Source organism: Schistocerca serialis, chromosome 3, assembly GCF_023864345.2.
Source record: "Schistocerca serialis cubense isolate TAMUIC-IGC-003099 chromosome 3, iqSchSeri2.2, whole genome shotgun sequence".
In the NCBI taxonomy this organism is placed as follows: Eukaryota; Metazoa; Arthropoda; class Insecta; order Orthoptera; family Acrididae; genus Schistocerca; species Schistocerca serialis.
In genome coordinates this window covers 523,199,449-523,219,937 of record NC_064640.1, presented here as the reverse complement: position 1 = coordinate 523,219,937, position 20,489 = coordinate 523,199,449, and the positions used below count along the sequence as shown (strand labels likewise).

The 20,489-nt window shown below is 44.4% G+C and overlaps 1 protein-coding gene across 2 annotated transcripts in view; it reads left to right on the top strand.

The window, feature by feature from the left end:
- The window catches only part of LOC126470399 (kelch-like protein 5), a 288,827-nt gene that overhangs the window by 52,971 nt on the left and 215,367 nt on the right, over positions 1-20,489 (top strand). For both annotated transcript variants that reach the window (XM_050098244.1, XM_050098245.1), the window contains exon 2: positions 6,114-6,153. In XM_050098244.1, coding sequence (XP_049954201.1) covers positions 6,114-6,153 — 40 coding nt within the window. The remainder of the gene's footprint in view (positions 1-6,113; positions 6,154-20,489) is intronic.

Sequence of the window (20,489 nt, the reverse complement as noted above, 5' to 3'; positions counted from 1 at the left end):
GTACAATGACTTTTTTGTTGGCATCAGTCTTTATTTTAACCATCATTTAGGTTCTTGGATCTAGCATGCTTACCATACTTGTGGAACCATAAACTGTAATTACTTAAAGTACTAGACATTGCGGTATCTCAATGCACAGGTCTGGAGTGTGTTTAGGTTCTGTCTATAACACTTCTGTAAAGTGTTTACCTGGTCCTGGGTGAACTGTTGGTGCCTCAAAAAAGAGAGAGAGAGAGAGAGAGAGAGAGAGAGAGAGAGAGAGTTCAGCCTAAACTTTGTTTCTGAAGATGCTATAAGTGGTACACCATGCAGCTATCAGGCTGGCAACAGGAGCTTATACGACATGCCCTACCTGTAGCCTTTGCATGAAAGCTACTGAGTTGCCAGTAACTATCTCATTGTACCTTCTGACCATACAGAATGGCTCTAACGCCTAGTAACCCAAAGTGTCTGCTGTCTACTGTCATTGATCAACCTGTATCAGAGCGACTATAAATACCCACAAACCACAACACCATTAGGGATGTGAGTGAAATGGTTCATAGTGGAGGATTATTTAGTAAATATTTCTCCTGCAGTGTTGGAGCAAGCAACCAATTTAGATAATGAAGAGACACAGGATAAATAATAAATTACTTTTACATGACAAATACAACAAATTTTAACAGCATAAATGCAACTGCATGTTGTGACAGTGATTCACACAGATGACTCCAAGCAAGGGGACTTATTTGGCTGCTGTTTCATCATTTCACACATCTTAGAATCCAATGTCTTCATGTAGTGTTACATGTCGTCCATGTGACTTTCAAGCAGATGACATGCGCCTGTACAATGATTTTTCGTATCTGCTGTGACGTGCTGTGCACTCTTGAGTGTGCAAAGAATGTACCCTTCAGAGAAAGTACCCAGGACACATTTCTTCTTTCTGCAGAAGTAGGTTAAAGAGGCACTATTTTGCAGGAACACTTAACAGCCGTGTGAATCAACAGCAACAAGATTTCAAATTTCTCAGCCAAATGGACATGTGAAGAAAATACAATGATGTTATGGAAAGGTCCCCTTGTATTAGTGCTATTTGTGAGAAGAATGGTCATGTAAATGTCTGAAAAGTGTGTGCCTATAAATAAGTGATAATGAAATAAAGGCAGTCAAATCCACCATTCAACAATGGCATACCACCAGCGAGTCACCAAACAAAATGAGGTTGTTCTAGCTTGTAATCTGCAGAATATTTGAATGCTAATGACAGAACATTAAGTGGCTTAGTTGGAGACATTTTCTCTGTTGTAAGTAGTGATGGGATAAGTGTAGTGTGGGTATTGAAATTTTGCAAGGAATTGGGACTACTCCCGAGTTGTTATATTACAAATTTTACGTGTAGTGGAATATCTGGCTCTATCCACAATTATAAGTTAGTGGTCATGCAGCCTCCTGTATCTGGGGAAAATTGTACTCTTGTATCCAACTAAGTAGTATTTTATGTAAAATGTGTAATAGCTTGAATGATGAGGATGTGTACATGAGCAAGTGCGCATTGTGACAAGCACAGAATCGAGTGTTCTTTATTACCTGCTTTATACATTGATAAGTAACCTTCTATACATTTTACCCATAACACTTGATATTGTGAAAGGCAAAGTTAGCTTCAAAGTAAAACTTACTCCCTGATCATCAGACTGGAACTGACAATGCAGTACAGTGTATCTCTAAATCTGTTTTACATGCAGCAGAAAAGAGAATTTCAGCCTTCTCAGGGACAGTCCCCCCCCCCCCCCCCCCTCCCTTTTCCCTGTAGGAAACTTGTACTGCGGTGGTCAAGAGAGACAAATCTGATCAAAAAGAACATTAGCAAAGGCATGTTACGTAATACATAACAAAAAGGGATGCTGGGAGATTTTATATATATATATATTTGAGAAGTTGGAGTATGCAATGTTCAATAGTGATTTTTTATATGCTCCATTAAACCCTAATCAGTTTCCCACCATGATTACAATGACCCCTTCAGTGAATGGGCGATCCTCAGTGCACTAGCTCAGTGCAGAAGTATGTTGTCATGGCTGATGACCGGGCCTCTTGGAGCAGTGTGAACCTCAGAGGTAGTGATCAGTGCTCTGGGATATAATACATTTTTTGTATCTTCTATAAAATTTCATTCTTGTGGCATGAGACACATCCAAACTCACCTACTCAGTTGTATAAAAAATGAGTGTCAGTATTGTCCCACTGTCTCTCTTGCCGAAATGAAGCTGAGAGATCTCATTCATCTGATTTGACTAACAGTTTTGAACACAGTCAATAAATTCTTCTGGGTTGGAGGCCGCATTGTCAACTCTAAAATTGTGATGTTTTGGCAACTATTGCAAGACACCTTCCTCAGGTTGTATTGCTAACTGCTGAATGACATGCACTAGTTTGTTTACTTATACACTATGGAGGAGTGCTGTCATTGGATATGAGTGCGAGGAAGAAGAATATAGGTGTTCTTTTATTGGTCTTTGCATTGCGTGTTGTCATTGGTGGAAATAGGTGTTCTCCATTGGAATTTCCTTTAATGCTTGCCGTGATGGAAGTTGGAAAAAAGGAAACTGAGTGGTGACTGGAGCATAGTGTTGTTTGTTAACTGCCTAGTATCGACTAGGGCATGTCAGCACTCTGTGTGCCCTGTGCTGCTGTGGCCCACTGTGCACCTGTTGCTTTGCGAGAGCTGTTCTTCAGCAAAGCTGTCACTGCTAGCAGCCAAGATGCTGGAAGTCTGTACCCGTCTTCTCTATTCATGTTGTCTGGTTGCTTGGCTATTTCTATAGCCTCTCTAATCTACCTCCTCAAACTAAACAGCTGTTTTGTCAGTACGTGGGCCTCTCGATATTTGATCTTTATCCTGCACTGTTCCTGGTGTTCTGCCACCACTGATCTGCTGTATTGTTTGAGATGGATATCTCTCTCGTGTTTAGATAACCTTGTGCTTATTGGCTGTCCAGTCTCATCTAAATACACCAGTCCTCATTCACACCTGATTTCATAAACTCCGGTGGCATGAAACTTGTCAGTTGTATCTTTCGTCGAACCCACAATGTCTTTTATTTTGTTGTTGCTATGAAAAATTGGCTTAATACCTGCCCGACAGAATTTTGCCCAAACGTTCAGTAACCCCTTGTACGTATGGTAGCAGGACGGTGTTCTGTGCTTCGTTCTGCATTACCCTATTCTTCCCCTCCTTCAGCGCCATAGTTTTACATATCATCCTCATGTCATAGCCATTAGCTTCAAAAATGGACCTGAGGTTCTATAGTTCAGCTTTGAGATTGTGTTCATCGCTGCTCCTGTAAGCTCTCTTGGTTAAAGTTTGCAGGGCCCATTTCTTTTGCATAGGATGGTGGTGGGAGGATGCATACAGGTACCTGTCTGTGTTGGTGGCCTTCCTATAAACTCTTTCCGTCAGGCTTATGGTAAACTTCTACACCGAGAAAAGGCAATACACCGTTCTTTCGTATCTCCATGATAAAGTGAATTTTGCTGTGCTGCTGATTGAGATGTTGCTGGAAGTTCGGAAGCTCTTCTTCTTCACGTGTCCAGATGACAAAGGTGTCATCAACGTATTGTAGCCAGCATTCTGACCGTAATTGTGCAGACTGGAGTGCTGTTTCTTCGAATGCTTGCATAAAAATGTCTGCTGCAACAGGCAATAGAGGGGAACCCATAACTACACTGTCAGTGTGCTTATAGAAATCCCCTTTCCACCTGAAGTAGGTGGTCATCAAACAGTGGTGCACTAGCTCGTAGATATGAGATGCCATGCGTTCCTCTAAGATGTTCACGGTGTTCATCACGGATACATTCGTGAATAGATACTTCACATCAAAACTGACCATCAGATCCATACCCTCATCAGATCTGTTCCTGAGACACGCTTTTCTTTCAGAAGTGCTACAAAGTGTGTGGAGTCCTTGATGTATGAACCTGTATGGCTCAGTAGACATCTAAGCTTCGGAGCCAATTCTTTTGCTAGTTTGTAGGTTGGTAAGTTAATACTACTCATTATAGGCTGTAAAGGAAAGGCTTCTTTGTGGACCTTTGGTACACCATATATTCTTGGTGCCTATGGCACTTGTGGAATGAGTCTTCAGGCTGTGTCAAAATTCATCCTAGTTTGCTTCAGCAGCGCTTGCATCTATTTCATTATCATGGCTGTTGGATCACCTTGAAGTTTATGCTAAATGGGTTCACTCACCTTTGTCATCTGGCCACACAGAGAAGAAGAGCTTCAAAACTTCCACCAACATGTCAATCAGCAGCACAGCAAAGTTCGCTTTATCATGGAGACACAAAAGAACTGTGTATTGCCTTTTCTCGATGTAGAAGTTTACCATAAGCCCGACAGGAAGAGTTTATAGGAAGCCCACCAACACAGACAGGTACCTGCATGCATCCTCCCACCACCATCCTACACAAAAGAAATGGGCCCTGCAAACTTTAACGAAGAGAGCCTACAGGATCAGTGATGAACACAATCTCAAAGCTGAACTACAGAGCCTCAGGTCCATATTTGGAGCTAGTGGCTATGACATGAGGATGATACGTAAAACTATGGCACCGGAGGAGGAGGGCAATAGGAAAACGCATAACAAAGCACGGAACACCATCCTGCTAACATACGCACAAGGGGTTACTGAACGTTGGGCAAAACTCTGTCGGGCAGGTATTAAGCCAATTTTTCATAGCAACAACAAAATAAGACAGTCTGAGCTTGACAAAAGATACAATTGACAAATTTCATTCTGCTGGAGTTCATGAAATTGGATGTGAATGTGGAGCGGAGGTGAGACTGGGTGACGAATAAGCACAATGTTATCTGAACACGAAAGATATATCCATCTCAAACAATACAACAAATCAGCGGTGGCAGAACACCAGGAACAGTGCAGGATGAAGATCAAATATCAAGAGGCCCACGTACTGACGAAACAGCCGTTTAGTTTGAGGAGGTAGATCAGAGAGGTTATAGTAATAGCCAAGCAACCAGACAATATGAATAGAGAAGACGGGTACTGACTTCCAGTGTCTTGGCTGCCAGCAGTGACAGCTTTGCCGAAGAACAGCTCTCGCAAAGCAACAGGTGCGCAGTGGGCCACAGCAGCGGAGGGTACACAGAGTGCTGACATGCCCTATTCGATACTAGGCAATTGGTCAACAACGCTGTCCGCAGCTCGTGGTCTTGCGGTAGCGTTCTCGCTTCCCGCGCACGGGGTCCCGGGTTCGATTCCCGGTGGGGTCAGGGATTTTCTCTGCCTCGTGATGACTGGGTATTGTGTGTCTTTCATCATCATTGACTCGCGAGTTGCCGAAGTGGCGTCAACTAACAAGGACTTGCTATACGGCGGCCGAACTTCCCCGCATGGGGCCTCCCGGCCAACAATGGCATACGATCATTTAATTTCAGTCAACAACGCTATGCTGCAGTCACTGCTCAGTTTCCTTTTTGCCGATTCCCACTAATGGCAAGCAATAAAGGAAACTTTTGTGGAAAATGCCTATTTCTGCCAATGACAACATGCAGTGTGAAGACCAGTATAAAAGAACACCTTCACCCTTCTTCCTCATGCTCATATCCAATGACAGCACTCTTCTGTAGTATGTAAGTAAACAAACTAGTGCTTATTCAGCAGTTAACAATACACCCTGAGGAAAGCGTCTTGCAATAGTTGCCGAAACATAGGAATTTTATAGTTGACAATGTGGCCTCAAACCCAGAATAATTTTATTGACTGCGACTATGGCCGCAGGTGCCTATGTTTACAGTTTTTGAACACAGTTACTGGAGTGCCCAATTAGGTCTGGACAACTAAGTAATATATTGTTGAGAAATAAAATTTAAATTGTGAGTGTGAGGAAAGCAGCATATTGCTCTTGCTATACTACCAGCCAAAAACTCTCCAGCATAGCTAAAACTATGAATAATTGTAGCATCTTGAGGAGCAAAGGCTACACATGCAATGAACTTTTATAAACATTAGTCATTTACATTTGAAGATTTTTATGATATCTACTGAAAATGCCCCCTCGAAATTTGATTCTGCAATGTCTGATTTTGTTTCTTTTTACCATTATAGGAACTGGACGTCTGAGAGACGAACCTGCAATTCCTTATGGGTAAGTTCCTGTTATTATCATTCTTAAAGAGAGCCACACATGTAAAGGTGTAAAATTGTGAACTGTTCATTCTTGAGATGTAAAATGTAACTCATGTACAGTTCAGCTTAATGTAAGTTACATTCCTATTGTCCCTAGGACAGTGTGTAATCATTCATACAAGTTCTGAGTCGCTGTCAGATACTTAACTAGTAAGCAGAAGATTAGAAATGGCATAATGGTGTGCACCTACCATGTCTTTGTCATTAGGTAACCCACGTGCCTCCTGGGTTGTGCCAAATGGTGAACAACTTGGGAACCTCAGTTCACGTTGGCTGGGTTGAAGTGTGATGTATCTGGATTTCCCAAACTGAGCACTGGTGAGTGCTGCCAGTTCTTTGTAATCATAGGCTCAGTGGATGCCTCAGTGACTACCATGTGGCAGCTCAGTGACTACCACGTGGCACAATGGTGGAACATTGTTCGTTACAGGAAGCAGAGGTTGTGGTTTAACCTCCCAGTTGAGAGAATGGTGCAAATCTCTTTACAAAAACCCTCAGTGCTTGTTATGTGCTGATTAGGTGGATGGTTATTGGGCTGAAGCAGTTGTTAATGGGGAACCTCTGGTGCACCTGCTGCACATCAGTTGTATAAGGCTTATACAGGTAAATGTACTTGTCTGGGAGAACGTCTGTATCTCTAGCTGCTTGTGGTAACACTATGGTAAATTAAAAACACCTCCACCCCAGGAAGCTCACAACTGTTCTGTGAGTACATGTTTGGGGAGCATGAGGCCTCAAGCTATTATAGTGAGTCTTCCTTTCCTGTTCTACAATATCATACTATATCTTTCCTCAGACTTAACGCTCTAGGTCAGATTTCCTGATGACAGTTTAACTTTTTCGTTGGGCATCAGTTATGACATTTTCCACAGTGTTCGTTTTGACACCACTTATCTCGGTTAACTTGTGCTTAGTCTCCACATCTGGGTTTGACCACCTTCTCAAATGTTTTTACTAAACTGTGGGCCATACCAGTAAGCTCACTTGATAATACCCAGCATTCGCCCAACACCCAGCATTGTAGCCAGTCTTTTTGTGGGAGGGGTGCAGGGAAACCACACCTAGCAAGGGTGAAGGAATAGAACAATTAATTTCAAAACTGGAAGTCTGTCTCATTAACAATGGAGCTGCAACAAATTTCAGTACACCCCAAGGAACCTACTCAGCAATAGATCTTACAGTCTGCAGCTAACCCCCAGGGGGTCCACAACTCTTTTGTGGACACGTGCGTAGCGAGCACGGGACCCCGAGCTAATGTGGCCCTCCTTCCTTTCCGGGCTGCATACCTTCCCTTCCCTTTCCGCATCTCTCCCCGTCCCCCATCTTCGCCCCCCCCCCCCTCACCTCTGGCTCTTTCCTTCCCTTTCTCCCCCTCTGGGAGTATGGTTTGTGCCTACGTCCAGAGACGGACGCTCGAAACTGTTCCAAATTCCTTGCTTTTACACTTGCAAGTCCTCGTCCTTCCTCTGTCCTTCTCTTTTCCTTCCCTCTTCTCCTTGCCCTTTTCTCCGCTGCGGCGTTTGAGACCCCCTTTTCTTTCCTTTCCCTTTCTCTTTTTTCCTCCCTGTGCGTGTCTGAAGGCCGACCCACGCACTTCCATGCGTAGCCGGTGACGGGGTAACGCGTAATTCCCCGCCTCGGGTAGACAGGTAGGACACGTACGTACCCCCTGGTAACGGCCAGGCCCAGGGAGGGGTGATTACCCGAGCTGATACCTTCCGAAAGTGCCGATTGGTCCCTCCGTCCGTTTGTCGGGAGGTGTGACCTGAGGTGTGAACAATCACCTAAGGCGGGTGTGCCCTCGGTGAGGGCCCCCACAAGGGAGGAGCGCGCCATCGGAGACGCCGGTAATCATGGGGGATTCTTCCGCAATGGTTTCCTCACCTTCCACTATGTCTGCTCACAAACGTAAGTTCACCGAGTCTCAGCCACAGACGGTTCTTCCATCGTTGCCACAGTTCCTTGTTGTTTCTCGGTCTGACGAAGGTCACGACTTTTCCACGGTCAACCCTTTCATTATTCAGAAAGGTGTCGACGCAATTGCGGGTCCTGTAAAGTCTTGTTCCAGATTACGGAATGGCACCCTGTTGTTAGAAACACACAGTGCCCTCCAGGCTCAAAAATTGCTGCGTACTTCTCTGCTCCACACCTTCCCTGTCCGGGTGGAACCGCACCGTACCTTAAATTCCTCGCGTGGAGTCGTTTATACACGCTCCCTCGATGGATTGTCTGACGAAGAAATTCAGCACTATCTGTCTGACCAAGGCGTCACGGCTGTTCATCGGGTTATGAAAAGGGTTGACTCGAACATCATTCCAACCCGCACTGTCTTCTTGACATTTGACAAAGTTCAACTCCCATAAAAAATCAAAGCAGGCTATGAGATAATTTCCGTTCGCCCTTATGTCCCAAACCCTATGCGTTGCTATCGATGTCAGCGGTTCAATCACACCAGCCAGTCCTGTTCCAATCCGGCCAAATGTGTTACGTGTGGCAGGGATGCCCATGAGGGTGCTTGTCCACCTCCATCCCCTCGCTGCATCAACTGTATGGGTGACCACGCTGCTTCCTCTCGAGATTGCCCTGTTTTTAAGGACGAAAAGCTGATCCAGGAAATAAGAGTGAAGGAAAAGGTGTCGACCTTTGCTGCTCGAAAGTTACTCGCCAGGCGACAGCCCACCGTGCCTCAGAAAGGAAAATACAGCACTGTCCTTGCTTCTCCTCGGCCAACAAAGGAGGCGGCCACGCAGACTTGCGACCTCACATTTAGTACCACGGTCGTCAGATCGGCCAGCGCAAAGATCGCCCGTTCAACCTCACCACTTTCGCCTGCCCACTCTATGGCTCACCCTTCGTCGGGTTCTGCTAAATTTCGAGCCCAAAAGTCAGACGCCAAGTCTTCAAAAAAAGAGCATTCTCGTGAAGAGTTTTTACGTACTGCAACTTCACAACCATCGGTTCCTCCTTCATCTAAACATACCTCCAAGAAGGCTACGAAGAAACACAGTTCCTCTCCTTCTCCGCCAAGGCGTGTCCCATCTACAGCACCACCTGGCGGAAATCGCCCTCGGCCATCTTCTGTGTCGCCGAGGCGCACTGCTGGTGGCCGGTCAACTGGCCGATCGTTGGTGGCAGGAGCTGCTCCTGACCAACCTATGGATCAGGATCTTCTGCCTTCGACTGAATGCCATTCCATGCTGTCGGTCGCAAGCTCTGAGCAGTCGTTGAGTTGACAGCACCCTTGGTCACGTTCCTCCATTTTCTGTTCACCCTATGTCCATTATCCACTGGAATATCCACGGCATTCGCGCCAATCGGGAGGAATTGTCGATCCTCTTACGATCCTACTCGCCGGTCATCTTCTGTCTTCAGGAAACAAAGCTGCGTCCCCATGACCGCTTTGTTCTTCCTCATTTTCAGTCCGTCCGATATGACCTCCCCTCTGTTGAAGGCATTCCAGCCCATGGAGGACTCATGACTCTGCTCCATGATACTCTCCATTATCACCCAATCCCCTTAAACACTTCCTTCCAAGCTGTCGCCGTCCGTCTTTCCCTTTCTGGATACACGTTCTCTCTTTGTACGGTATACATTCCATCGTCTACACCAATGGCACGAGCTGATCTCCTTCATCTTCTTGATCAGCTTCCACCCCCCTATTTGCTGGTTGGGGACTTCAATGCCCACCACCCGCTTTGGGGATCTCCACATCCTTGTCCACGTGGCTCACTATTGCTAGACGTCTTCCACCAAGCGGATCTAGTCTGCCTCAACACTGGGGTCCCCACATTTTTGTCTGCCTCCACGGCAAATTTATCCCATTTGGACCTTGCGGTCGGTACTGTTCCGCTAGCTCGGCGCTTCGAATGGTTCGCCCTTGATGATACACACTCGAGTGACCACTTTCCATGTGTTCTTCGACTGCAGCCTCAACTGCCATATATGCGCTCGCGACGCTGGAAGTTTGCCCAAGCCGATTGGACACTTTTTTCGTCTCTAGCGACATTCGATGACAGTCGCTTTCCCAGCGTCGACGATGAGGTCACACATTTTACCGACGTTATTCTCACAGCTGCGGAACGTTCAATACCACGCACCTCCGAATTGCCCCGGCGCCCTCCAGTTCCTTGGTGGAACGAGGCATGCCGTGACGCAATACGTGAGCGGCGACGTGCTCTTCGCATTTTCCGTCACCATCCAACTTTGTCCAACTGTATCCGATATAAGCAGCTCCGTGCGCGATGCTGTCGCGTCATCCGCGATAGCAAGAAGGCAAGCTGGAAATTCTTTACTAGCTCATTTAACAACTTCACTCCCTCCTCGGAAGTTTGGAGTCGGCTTCGACGGTTCTCAGGTGCGCCTAGTTTCTCCCCGGTCTCTGGGCTCACTGTCGCGCATGATACCTTAGTGGACCCCGTCGCAATTTCTAACTCATTGGGTCAGCACTTTGCTGCGATTTCGAGCTCTTCAAATTACCCGCCAGCGTTTCTCCCGAAGAAACGTGCAGCGGAAGTGCGACATCTTGCTTTCTCCTCTCAAAATCGCGAAAGCTACAATACTGTTTTCTCCATGCGCGAACTCCAACATGCACTCTCTTCTTCTCGCTCCTCCGCCCCAGGACCGGATGGTATCCATGTCCAAATGTTGCTGCATTTATCAACCCATAGCCTGCGTTACCTCCTTCGCCTTTATAATCGAATTTGGACCGACAGTACCTTTCCCAGGCGATGGCGGGAAGCTATTGTCGTTCCCGTTCCGAAACCTGGAAAGGACAAACATCTCCCCTCTAGCTATCGCCCCATTTCTCTCACGAGTAGTGTCTGTAAGGTTTTGGAGCGTATGGTGAATTACCGTTTAGCTTGGTGGTTGGAGTCCCGCAGTCTTTTAACACCAGCCCAATGCGGATTCCGAAAGCATCGTTCTGCTGTTGACCATCTTGTTGCTCTCTCCACTTATATCATGAACAATTTTCTCCGGAAACGCCAAACGGTAGCAATATTTTTTGATCTGGAGAGAGCGTATGATACCTGTTGGAGGACAGGCATCCTCCGCACACTGTTCTCTTGGGGCTTTAGAGGCCGGCTGCCCCTTTTTCTTCACGAATTTATGGCAGAGCGCACATTTAGGGTGCGGGTGAACACTACTCTCTCCCGTACTTTCTCCCAAGAAAACGGGGTATCCCAGGGCTCCGTGCTGAGTGTTGTACTGTTTGCCATCGCCATTAATCCAATTATGGATTGTCTCCTTCCTGATGTCTCGGGCTCCCTCTTTGTGGACGATTTTGCGATCTACTACAGCTCTCAACGGACCAGCCTTCTTGAAAGACGTCTTCAAGGATGTCTCGATCGCCTCCACTCGTGGAGCATCGAAACCGGCTTCCGTTTCTCACCCAGTAAGACCGTTTGTGTTAATTTTTGGCGACGTAAGGAGTTTCTTCCGCCCTCCTTACATCTAGGTCCTGTCAACCTTCCGTTTTCCGACGTCGCTAAATTCTTGGGTCTTATGTTTGACAGAAAACTGTGCTGGTCCTCCCACGTTTCCTATCTTTCGGCTCGCTGTCTGCGTTCCCTTAACACCCTCCGTGTCCTGAATGGTACCTCTTGGGGAGCGGACCGAGTGGTCCTTCTCCGCCTCTATCGCGCCTTAGTGCGCTCAAAATTGGATTATGGAAGCATAGTCTACTCCTCTGCTCGGCCGTCTATTCTTCGGCGTCTCGACTCTATCCATCACCGTGGATTACGTTTAGTGTCTGGAGCTTTTTACACCAGCCCTGTGGAAAGCCTTTATGCTGAGACTGCTGAATCTCCGCTGTCCAATCGGCGGGCAGTCCTTCTGAGTCGTTATGCTAGCCATCTGTCTTCCATGCCTGCTAATCCAGCCCATAACCTTTTTTTCGACGCCTCCTTTGATGTCGGGTATGCAGGCCGCTCCTCCTCCCTACTACCCCCGGGAGTCCGCTTCCGTCAACTGCTCCATTCTCTTTCCTTCCGCTTTCCTAAAACCTTCTTGACAACTTGGGGTACAGCACCGCCTTGGCTCCGTCCCCGGATCGACTTGCTCAGAGACCTATGTCAATTTCCCAAGGATGGTACCCCTACACTTGTTTACCGTCGGGCATTTGCTGCTCTATGTGCACAAATGACGGAAGCCACATTTATTTACACCGATGGCTCGAAAACATCGTTAGGTGTAGGGAGTGCCTATATTGTTGGCGACACCCCAAATCACTTTCGGCTTCCTGACCAGTGTTCGGTTTATACTGCGGAGCTTTACGCTGTTCTCCAGGCTGTCCACTACATCCGCCGCCATCAGCGGATACAGTACGTAATCTGCTCAGATTCTCTCAGCTCTCTCCTAAGTCTCCAAGCTCTTTACCCTGTGCACCCTCTGGTCCACCGGATTCAGGACTGTCTGCGCTTGCTCCACCTGGGGGGCGTCTCAGTGGCGTTCCTCTGGCTCCCGGGACACGCTGGTATCTGTGGAAATGAGGCGGCCGATATAGCGGCCAAGGCTGCAGTCTCTCTTCCTCGGCCTGCTCTTCAGTCTCTTCCGTTTACCGATCTACGGAGCGGTTTATGTCGCCAAGTTACTCATTTATGGCATGTGCATTGGTCAACACTTCCCCACAATAAATTGCAGGAAGTGAAAGCCCTTCCTTGCGCTTGGACCTCTTCCTCCCGAACGCGTCGTCGGGAGGAGGTAATTTTAGCTCGACTCCGGATAGGGCACTGTCTTTTCAGTCATCGACATCTTTTAAGCGGTGATCCTCCCCCACTCTGTCCCCACTGCTCTCAGCTGTGGACGGTCAGACACCTTTTAATTGAATGCCCCTATTTTAATCCGTTACGCTCCCGTCTACAGCTATCGCCTGATCTATCGTCGATTTTAGCAGATGACACGCGCTCAGCTGACCGCGTTCTACAGTTTTAGTGACAGTGAAATGACGTCAGTCATTTGAAGCTTTTTTTTGGGGGACAACCAACCCCTTTTTATAGTGGACTTTTAAGCATTCCTTCTGCCTTTAGTTTCTCAAATTTTCTGACTTTGTTTCCATTGCTGCTGATTTTAAATTTCGTTTTTTTCCTGTTTTCTACGTCACGGGCTGGGCGCTAATGACCATAGAAGTTTTGCGCCCTAAAACCACAAAAACCACAAAAACCACCCCCTCTTGTGGGGAAGTACCACTTCAGCCATAAGTGACCTTCTAAATGACCAGTTTCTTTTTGATCTTGATGTGTGGGTCCTCAATAACAGTACTCCTACCCAATTCAGTGCCACACATGACACCTTTTTGGCAATCCTCCTCACAAACTCTCCTCCCAATCTTGTGGATTCAATACAGTGATCACTAAATGGAGGTCTCTGCAGCAGTGACTAGTTTCTGGGTACTCCTGTCAAATCTTTACTACCACCAGATGGACCAGTCATCACATTGAGGTCTTTCAAAAGCCAGCTGGCAGTTGTATACCTCTGCTGTTGCCTTTGTTCCCTCCCTGTCATATGGCATCATCAAGGTTGTGGAGACATCTCCAGGGTGATTTATCCATGTCACTGGAACTGCTGTTCCCCGTACTACATGCCTCCTGCCACCCCTGCATGGTGCAGTGGTGATCCAGACATTGCAACAAGTGTTTAGCATCATTGAAGGGCTGTGCAGCGTCTCAAGTGACATCCTTGCTGGATTACCCTCCTCACTTTTATTCAGGTTCATGTTAAGACTCGCTATTTAATTAAACACAGCAAGAATGAATGCTGGGACCACTACATCTCCTCCTTTATGCCTTTTCATCCCAGATGTGGGACGGCCTCTGTAGTCTTCTGAGCCACCAAAGATCAACAGTTGTTCTAGATCTCTTCCTTCAGCATGGTATTTGTACTGATGCGTCAATTCTTGCTGAACACCTAGCTGCCCACTTTGTGACAGTGCCTGCATTCTCTTCATACCTCACTACCATTCAAATGAATAAATGACAAATTGAAGATATTTCCTAATCCTCCACTCCTGTCACTTCCAATCCTATAACGAACCTTTCACTGACTGGGAACTGCTTCAGGCTCTTGACTTGCTGCATGATACAACCCCAGACCCCGATTCAAATCATAATCAGATGATCCAACATTTGAATGTTACACAAAGACATCACTCAGGGCCTCCACAATGGCAAGATAGTATTATCGTCCCAATCCTTTAACTGGGAAAAAAGTTGTCAGTCAACAGCTACCAACTAATTACCCTCACCAGTGTGTTCCACAAACTGCTTTAAAGGGTCATATCCAAATGATTATGCTGAGTTCTCAAATCAGGGGGGCCTTTTGCCATGTCATTGTGGTTTCTGGGGTGGATGATCCACAACAGATCATCTGCTTAGGTTGGAAACAGCAATCCGACAGGCTTTATTGGGTCCCAACACCTCACTGCAGTCTTTCCCCCCCCCCCCCCCCCCCCATATAAGGCATATGACACCACTTAATGCCATCACATTTTACTTATTCTCCATGACTGCGGCTTTTGAGATTCTCTTCCAGTTTGTTTGTCAGTTTTTATCCCACCAGTTGTTTCAGGTTAGTTGGTTCATCATCAAGCTCTCCGCAGATCAAAGAGAATAGCATCCTGCAGGAGTCTCTGCTGAGTGTTACTATCTATCTCATTGCCATCAAGGGGTTAGTGACCTCTGCCAGACCATTTTTCAACCCCGCTATATATGTCGACAACTTTTACATGTGATATAGCTCCCAATCTGTAGTTTTGGCAAACACCAGTGCCAGGGTGCCATCCAAAGGGCCTCTGCTTCAATCCTTACCCAAGGTTTCCAGTTATCTCCTGCAAAAAAAAAAAAAAAAAAAAAAAAAAAAAAAAAACAAATATTGTATTTCAGTCATACCATGGTCCATCCTGATCCAGAACTCAACTTGGGTACCCAATGCATGGACGTTGTCACTGTGTCCTGATTTTTGGGTCTTCTCTATAAAAAGACGACATGACTGACCCCATATTTGTCAACTTAAGACTAGCTGCATGTGAAAGCTTAATGCTCCTTACTTCCTTACCACGCAGTGTGGTTCGAATCTTGCTACTCTATTTGGCATTTACCAGGCCCTGGTTTTGGCCTGACTGGACTTTATTTGCCAGGTCTATGGCTCATTGACACTGTGGCCACTAACATCTTGTGGGCTAGTCCTGTAGACAGTCTCCTCACCCAAGTGAGGATACTACTACCTCTTCTGGTACCAATTGTTATCCACTTGAGTAATCACCATACAATAATTTCCTAATAATCTGACTTACAGAATTCTTTCTTCTTACAAAGGGTTTTGACCACTCTTGACACTCACCATCGAGTAGGTTTACCAGTTGGAATGCACCTCAAGACCATCTGTGATGGCGTCTGCCTACTCCTCTTCGAATGTGCTCTCCATGTATTCCTACACACTCCTTCATGTTTAGTACCCACACTGTGAAGTAGGACTGATCTGTTTCAAGGTTCGAAGGTTTTTGACCCCAGGACCCTTAGGGGTCTGTTCCTCTCTGTTGTTCAGAAGTATTGAGGTGCTGGTATCGTATACATGGATGGCTCTAAAGCTGCGGATAGGATAAAATATGCTTGAATATCTCTCGCCGGTGAGGAACAACTTACATGGCTGGGAATGTGTAGCATTTCTGTGACAAAGCTGATAGCCATTAACAGTGTCTTACATTTTATTAAACAGACCTCCCTTGACTGCCAAACTTACAAATGCTGCAAATTTCTTTAGCCTATTTCTAAAACAAGTCATATGGTCAGTATTGTCTCGCCTGTGCCTACATCTCTCTGTAAAGCAAACTGATCTTCCCAGAGATTGGTGTCTACTAATTTTTCACTCTTCTGTAAATAATTCATGTCAGTATTTTTCAACCATGCCTTACTAAGTTAATAATTTGGTAATATTCACGTGTGTCAGCACTTGGCTTCTTTGGAATTAGAGTTATTGTATTCTCCTTGAAGTATGATGATATTTTGCCTGTCTTAAATGTCTTGCACACCACGTGGAAGTGTTTTGTCATGGCTGGCTCTCCCAAGGATCTCAGAATTCTAAGGGAATGTCATCTACTGCAGGGGCGTTGTCTTCACAGTGCTCTGTCAAATTCTTGCAAAATCATACCTCCCAACTCGTCAATTTAGTCTTCCATTCTGTAATGCTATCTGACCACTTGATACTTGTACACCTGCTTCTTTTTTTTCCTCCAAAGGTCTATCGTTCCTATAGATGTGTGCTTCTACTTCTTTGCATTTGTCATCTAGCTATTCCTGCTGTGCTATTTTGCACTTCCTACTGATCTAATTTCATGGACGCCTGTATTCCCTTTTGCCTGTATCAACTGTTACATTTTTATATTTTCTCCTTGCGTCTGTTTAGATCCTTTATCTTGTACATTATCAAAGGGTTTTTTGTCAGTCTGCTCCGTTCACTATTTCATTTCTCAAGTCTACACATTTATCTTCTGTTGCGTCTTACCCTTGTTTCAATCAGCTGTCACCTAATGCTCCCTCTGAAACTCTCAAAAACCTTTACTTCTTTCAGTTTATGCAAGTCCTATCTCTTTAATTTCCTACCTTTTTAGATGTTGTTCAATGTTAATCTGCAGTTTATAACCAGTAAGTTATGACCAGAGTCCACATTATTCCACAGGAAATTTTTGCAGTTTAAAATCTTGTTTTAGAATCTCTCTTGAGAACTCTGATATATTTTCTCTACATCTCATTAACTTTTATTGATTATTTTGTGAGTTGCCAAGTAGAGTGCCAAGTAGAGTGACATTGCTACAGTTTTTAGTTGTCATTTATTTTATCTCTGACAATGACTTCCATATGTGAAAAACTGCAAGTTGTACCATGGTTAGGAGTTCACATCCAAATGTAAGTCTCCCCTATAATTGGCTGGGTAAGTCAGTTCAGAGACCAGCTTCAAATTAAACCTCTGAAGTAAGAAATATCAGAAGATTTCATATAATCCTAATGCACATAGATGAAAATAACTAGTAAAAAGTGCCATTGACTTGTACAAAAGTGAAGACGAAATAAATGTCATATATGATTATTGAGCTTTCATACCATCTACAGGTTTTTCAGAATTACTTCTACAAGCTTTAGGAGTATATTCCTCACTTCAGACCAAGAAAAAAGTACAAAAAAAAATGTTGATTTTTTGATAGTGTATGGCCAAAGGTTTCACAGAAAAATATAACAACTGCAAGTTGTAACCAATAACCAAGATTCATTATGAGAGATGATTGTATGATAACATCAATAAACCAGTGTGCTGTGGTCATAAGGTTGTGCATGGAGAGTGGGGGAGGAATTTTGTTTATGGGAATTGATGATGTATGTAGACAATGCCATGTTGCAGTACACAATCAGACAGAATGCCTGACTGACTCTCCCCTTTCCCATCGGCAATGAATCAAAGAGACAGGATGCTTGTCTTGACAGATAGGTGCCAGAAGATTATCCAGTGAGATGGACGAGATGTCTGCCATCCCAGGATGTGAGATGCTGCACCCCTTTTGGGCCAGAGGCAGAGGGATACACCACAGTGTTCCTTCCTTTGTCCTCCCCCTTTTATGAGGCTCTGAAAAATAGTTAGCACATGTAGCACATCTTCTGCCCTCAAAATAGTTTTATGGAAGTTTTCCAGTATTTTTTCCTTTTAATTGTTCAGTTTGTGAGCCTTAGCCTTCTGGTTTATCATTTATTCTAATTTTTAAGAGGTATGGCCTACAAAGATAACTTTCTGTCTGTTAATGCTAATCTTTGATTAAAATTTTGTGTACGTGTATGATTTAATATCCAAGAGTAGAAAATCTAGACTCAAATTATGTGAATAAAAGTAATGCTGCCTTTTGAATAATTTTTCTTAAGCATGTATGAAATGGAAAAAGATTCACCTTCATATAGGAAGTGAAAAGATGCTTACAGAAAGGTTAAAAAGTGATTACTGCTCTTCTAAAGTAACTAATTTAGAAATTATTTTACCATATTTTTCATGTATGTGTTGTTTTTCCCCCTTGCACAATTTACTTAAGAAATGGATGTGCACGTGACACACAACAAGTGTTCAGGGTTTATTTGGTCTGCATGTATGACCATTGGTCATTTATTTAAAAAAATAAAAAAAAACATAGTTGGCTATTCTGTATTGAAATTTATAAAACAAATAAGCAGTAAAGTGAATACTTTGCAGTTTTAGCACTATTAAATTCTAATAGAATAAAATTTGTTCAAAATATATTAATCTGTTCATGATCATGCTACATATATTGAAAAAAAAAAGTGTTGAAATATGTGTTGGAGACTCATTGGATACTCCTTGAATTTTCTACAATATTGTAAAAAGGGTAGTTGCTACTCACCATATAGTGAAGATCGCGGAGTCACAGATAGGCACAACAGAAAGACAGACAGAAAATGAGACTGTGTGTGTGTGTGTGTGTGTGTGTGTGTGTGTGTGTGTGTGTGTGTGTGTGTTTTGTTTTCTCTCTCTCTCTCTCTCTCTCTCTCTCTCTCTCTGACGAAGACCGTGTTGGTGAAAAGCTCATTCTGTGACTCAGCATCTCCGCTATATGGTGAGTAGCTATGGTTCTTTTCATAATGTTGTTACACTCCATGTTGGATTTCCCTTGGATTGTTTACGTACACTGGTTATGCTACCTAATCAGAAGTATCTGGAAATTTGTATGTGATACTAAGCTGACCACTTCATGTCTTGGGAGGCAGACCTGTCAGTAAAAAAGGAAGCGAAGATCCTTGTGTTGTTAGTAGAGAAGCAGTAACAGCAGAATGGGTCAGTCAGGACAGCTTAGTGACTTTGGACATGGACTAGTCACATCACTTGAGTAACAAATCCATCAGGGTCATTTCAACCCTTCTAAAACTACTAAAGTCAACTGTTCATGATGTGGTTGTAAAATGGAAATGCTAAAGAGTGGCTACAGCTAATGCAATACCAATTAGACGTCTGTACTGACAACAGGGATCATCGAGCATTGTGGAGGGTGGATGTAATAAACCGCATGAAATCAGTGGGAGGAATGACTTGTGAGTTTCAAAGTGCTACCAGTAGTCCAGCTAGTACAATAGGCCTACATAGGGAATTGAAATGAATGGGATACAGTGATCTAGCATGAGCAACACATTTCTGTAGTCATTGCTTAGTGACGCTTGAGGTGGTGTAAAGGGTGATGCCAGTAGAGAGTGGATGACTGGAAACAGTGTGATGAATCACACTATACCCTGTGGAAATCCAGTGGAAGGGTTTGGGGTTGATGAATGCCTGGAGAACATTACCTACCTTCATATGTAGTGCCTGCAGTTAAGTACAGCGGAGATGGTGGTATGGTACGAGAGTTCTTTTTTCATGGTTAGGTCATGTTCCTCTTATTCCACTTAGTAAAATGCTAAATGCAGAAGGATACAAATACATTTTACAGCATTGTGTACTGTGTATGCTAGAAGAATAGTTCAGAGACAACGAGTGATTGTATCAACATGACACCCTGTCATGAAATGACATCCCTGAAATGGACTAGCTTGCCCAGCTTCTAGGACAGAACACAATGGGGAACACCTTGGGATGAGTTAGAATGGTGGCTTTACTCCAGGCCTCAGTGTCCAACATTTCTGCCTTCCATTGTTTCGGCTCTTGAGAAAGAATGGACTGCCACAGACATGCATACTCCTCATTGAAAGTGTCCCCATCAGAGTTCAAGCCCATATTAACGTTCACTAATAGATATCTGCATACTACTGATCAAATAATGTATTTGAGTCTCCTTGGAACGTGCATTCTCTCTGTTATATGTGGAAGGAACCTTGGAGACACTGGAAGGTTTTCATATAGATTATGAAATGATAAGACAGATTTAGAAACAAGATTTTAACTGCAAAATATTCCCAGTAACAGGTGGGGACCCTGACAATGATTTGTTGGTTACGTACTGCAGGTTGAAATTGGAAAAAAAGCAGAAATATAGGAAATCAAGCAGATTAGACTTTGATAAATTGAAAGAACCAGAGTGGTTGAGAGTTTCAGAAGGAGCATTTCACAACAGGGAATGAAATACAATACAAGATGAATGGCTAGCTTTGAGAAATGAAATAGTAAAGTCAGCAGAGGATTAAATATACACAAAGACAAAATCCGGTTGAAATCCTTGGATAAGATGGCAAGCCAGAACTAAGTAAATAAAGGAAGGCATTTCCCACTCCCCTGTTTTTGAGAAAATCAACCCCAAAGTGCATGATGCACAATGAGGTCTGC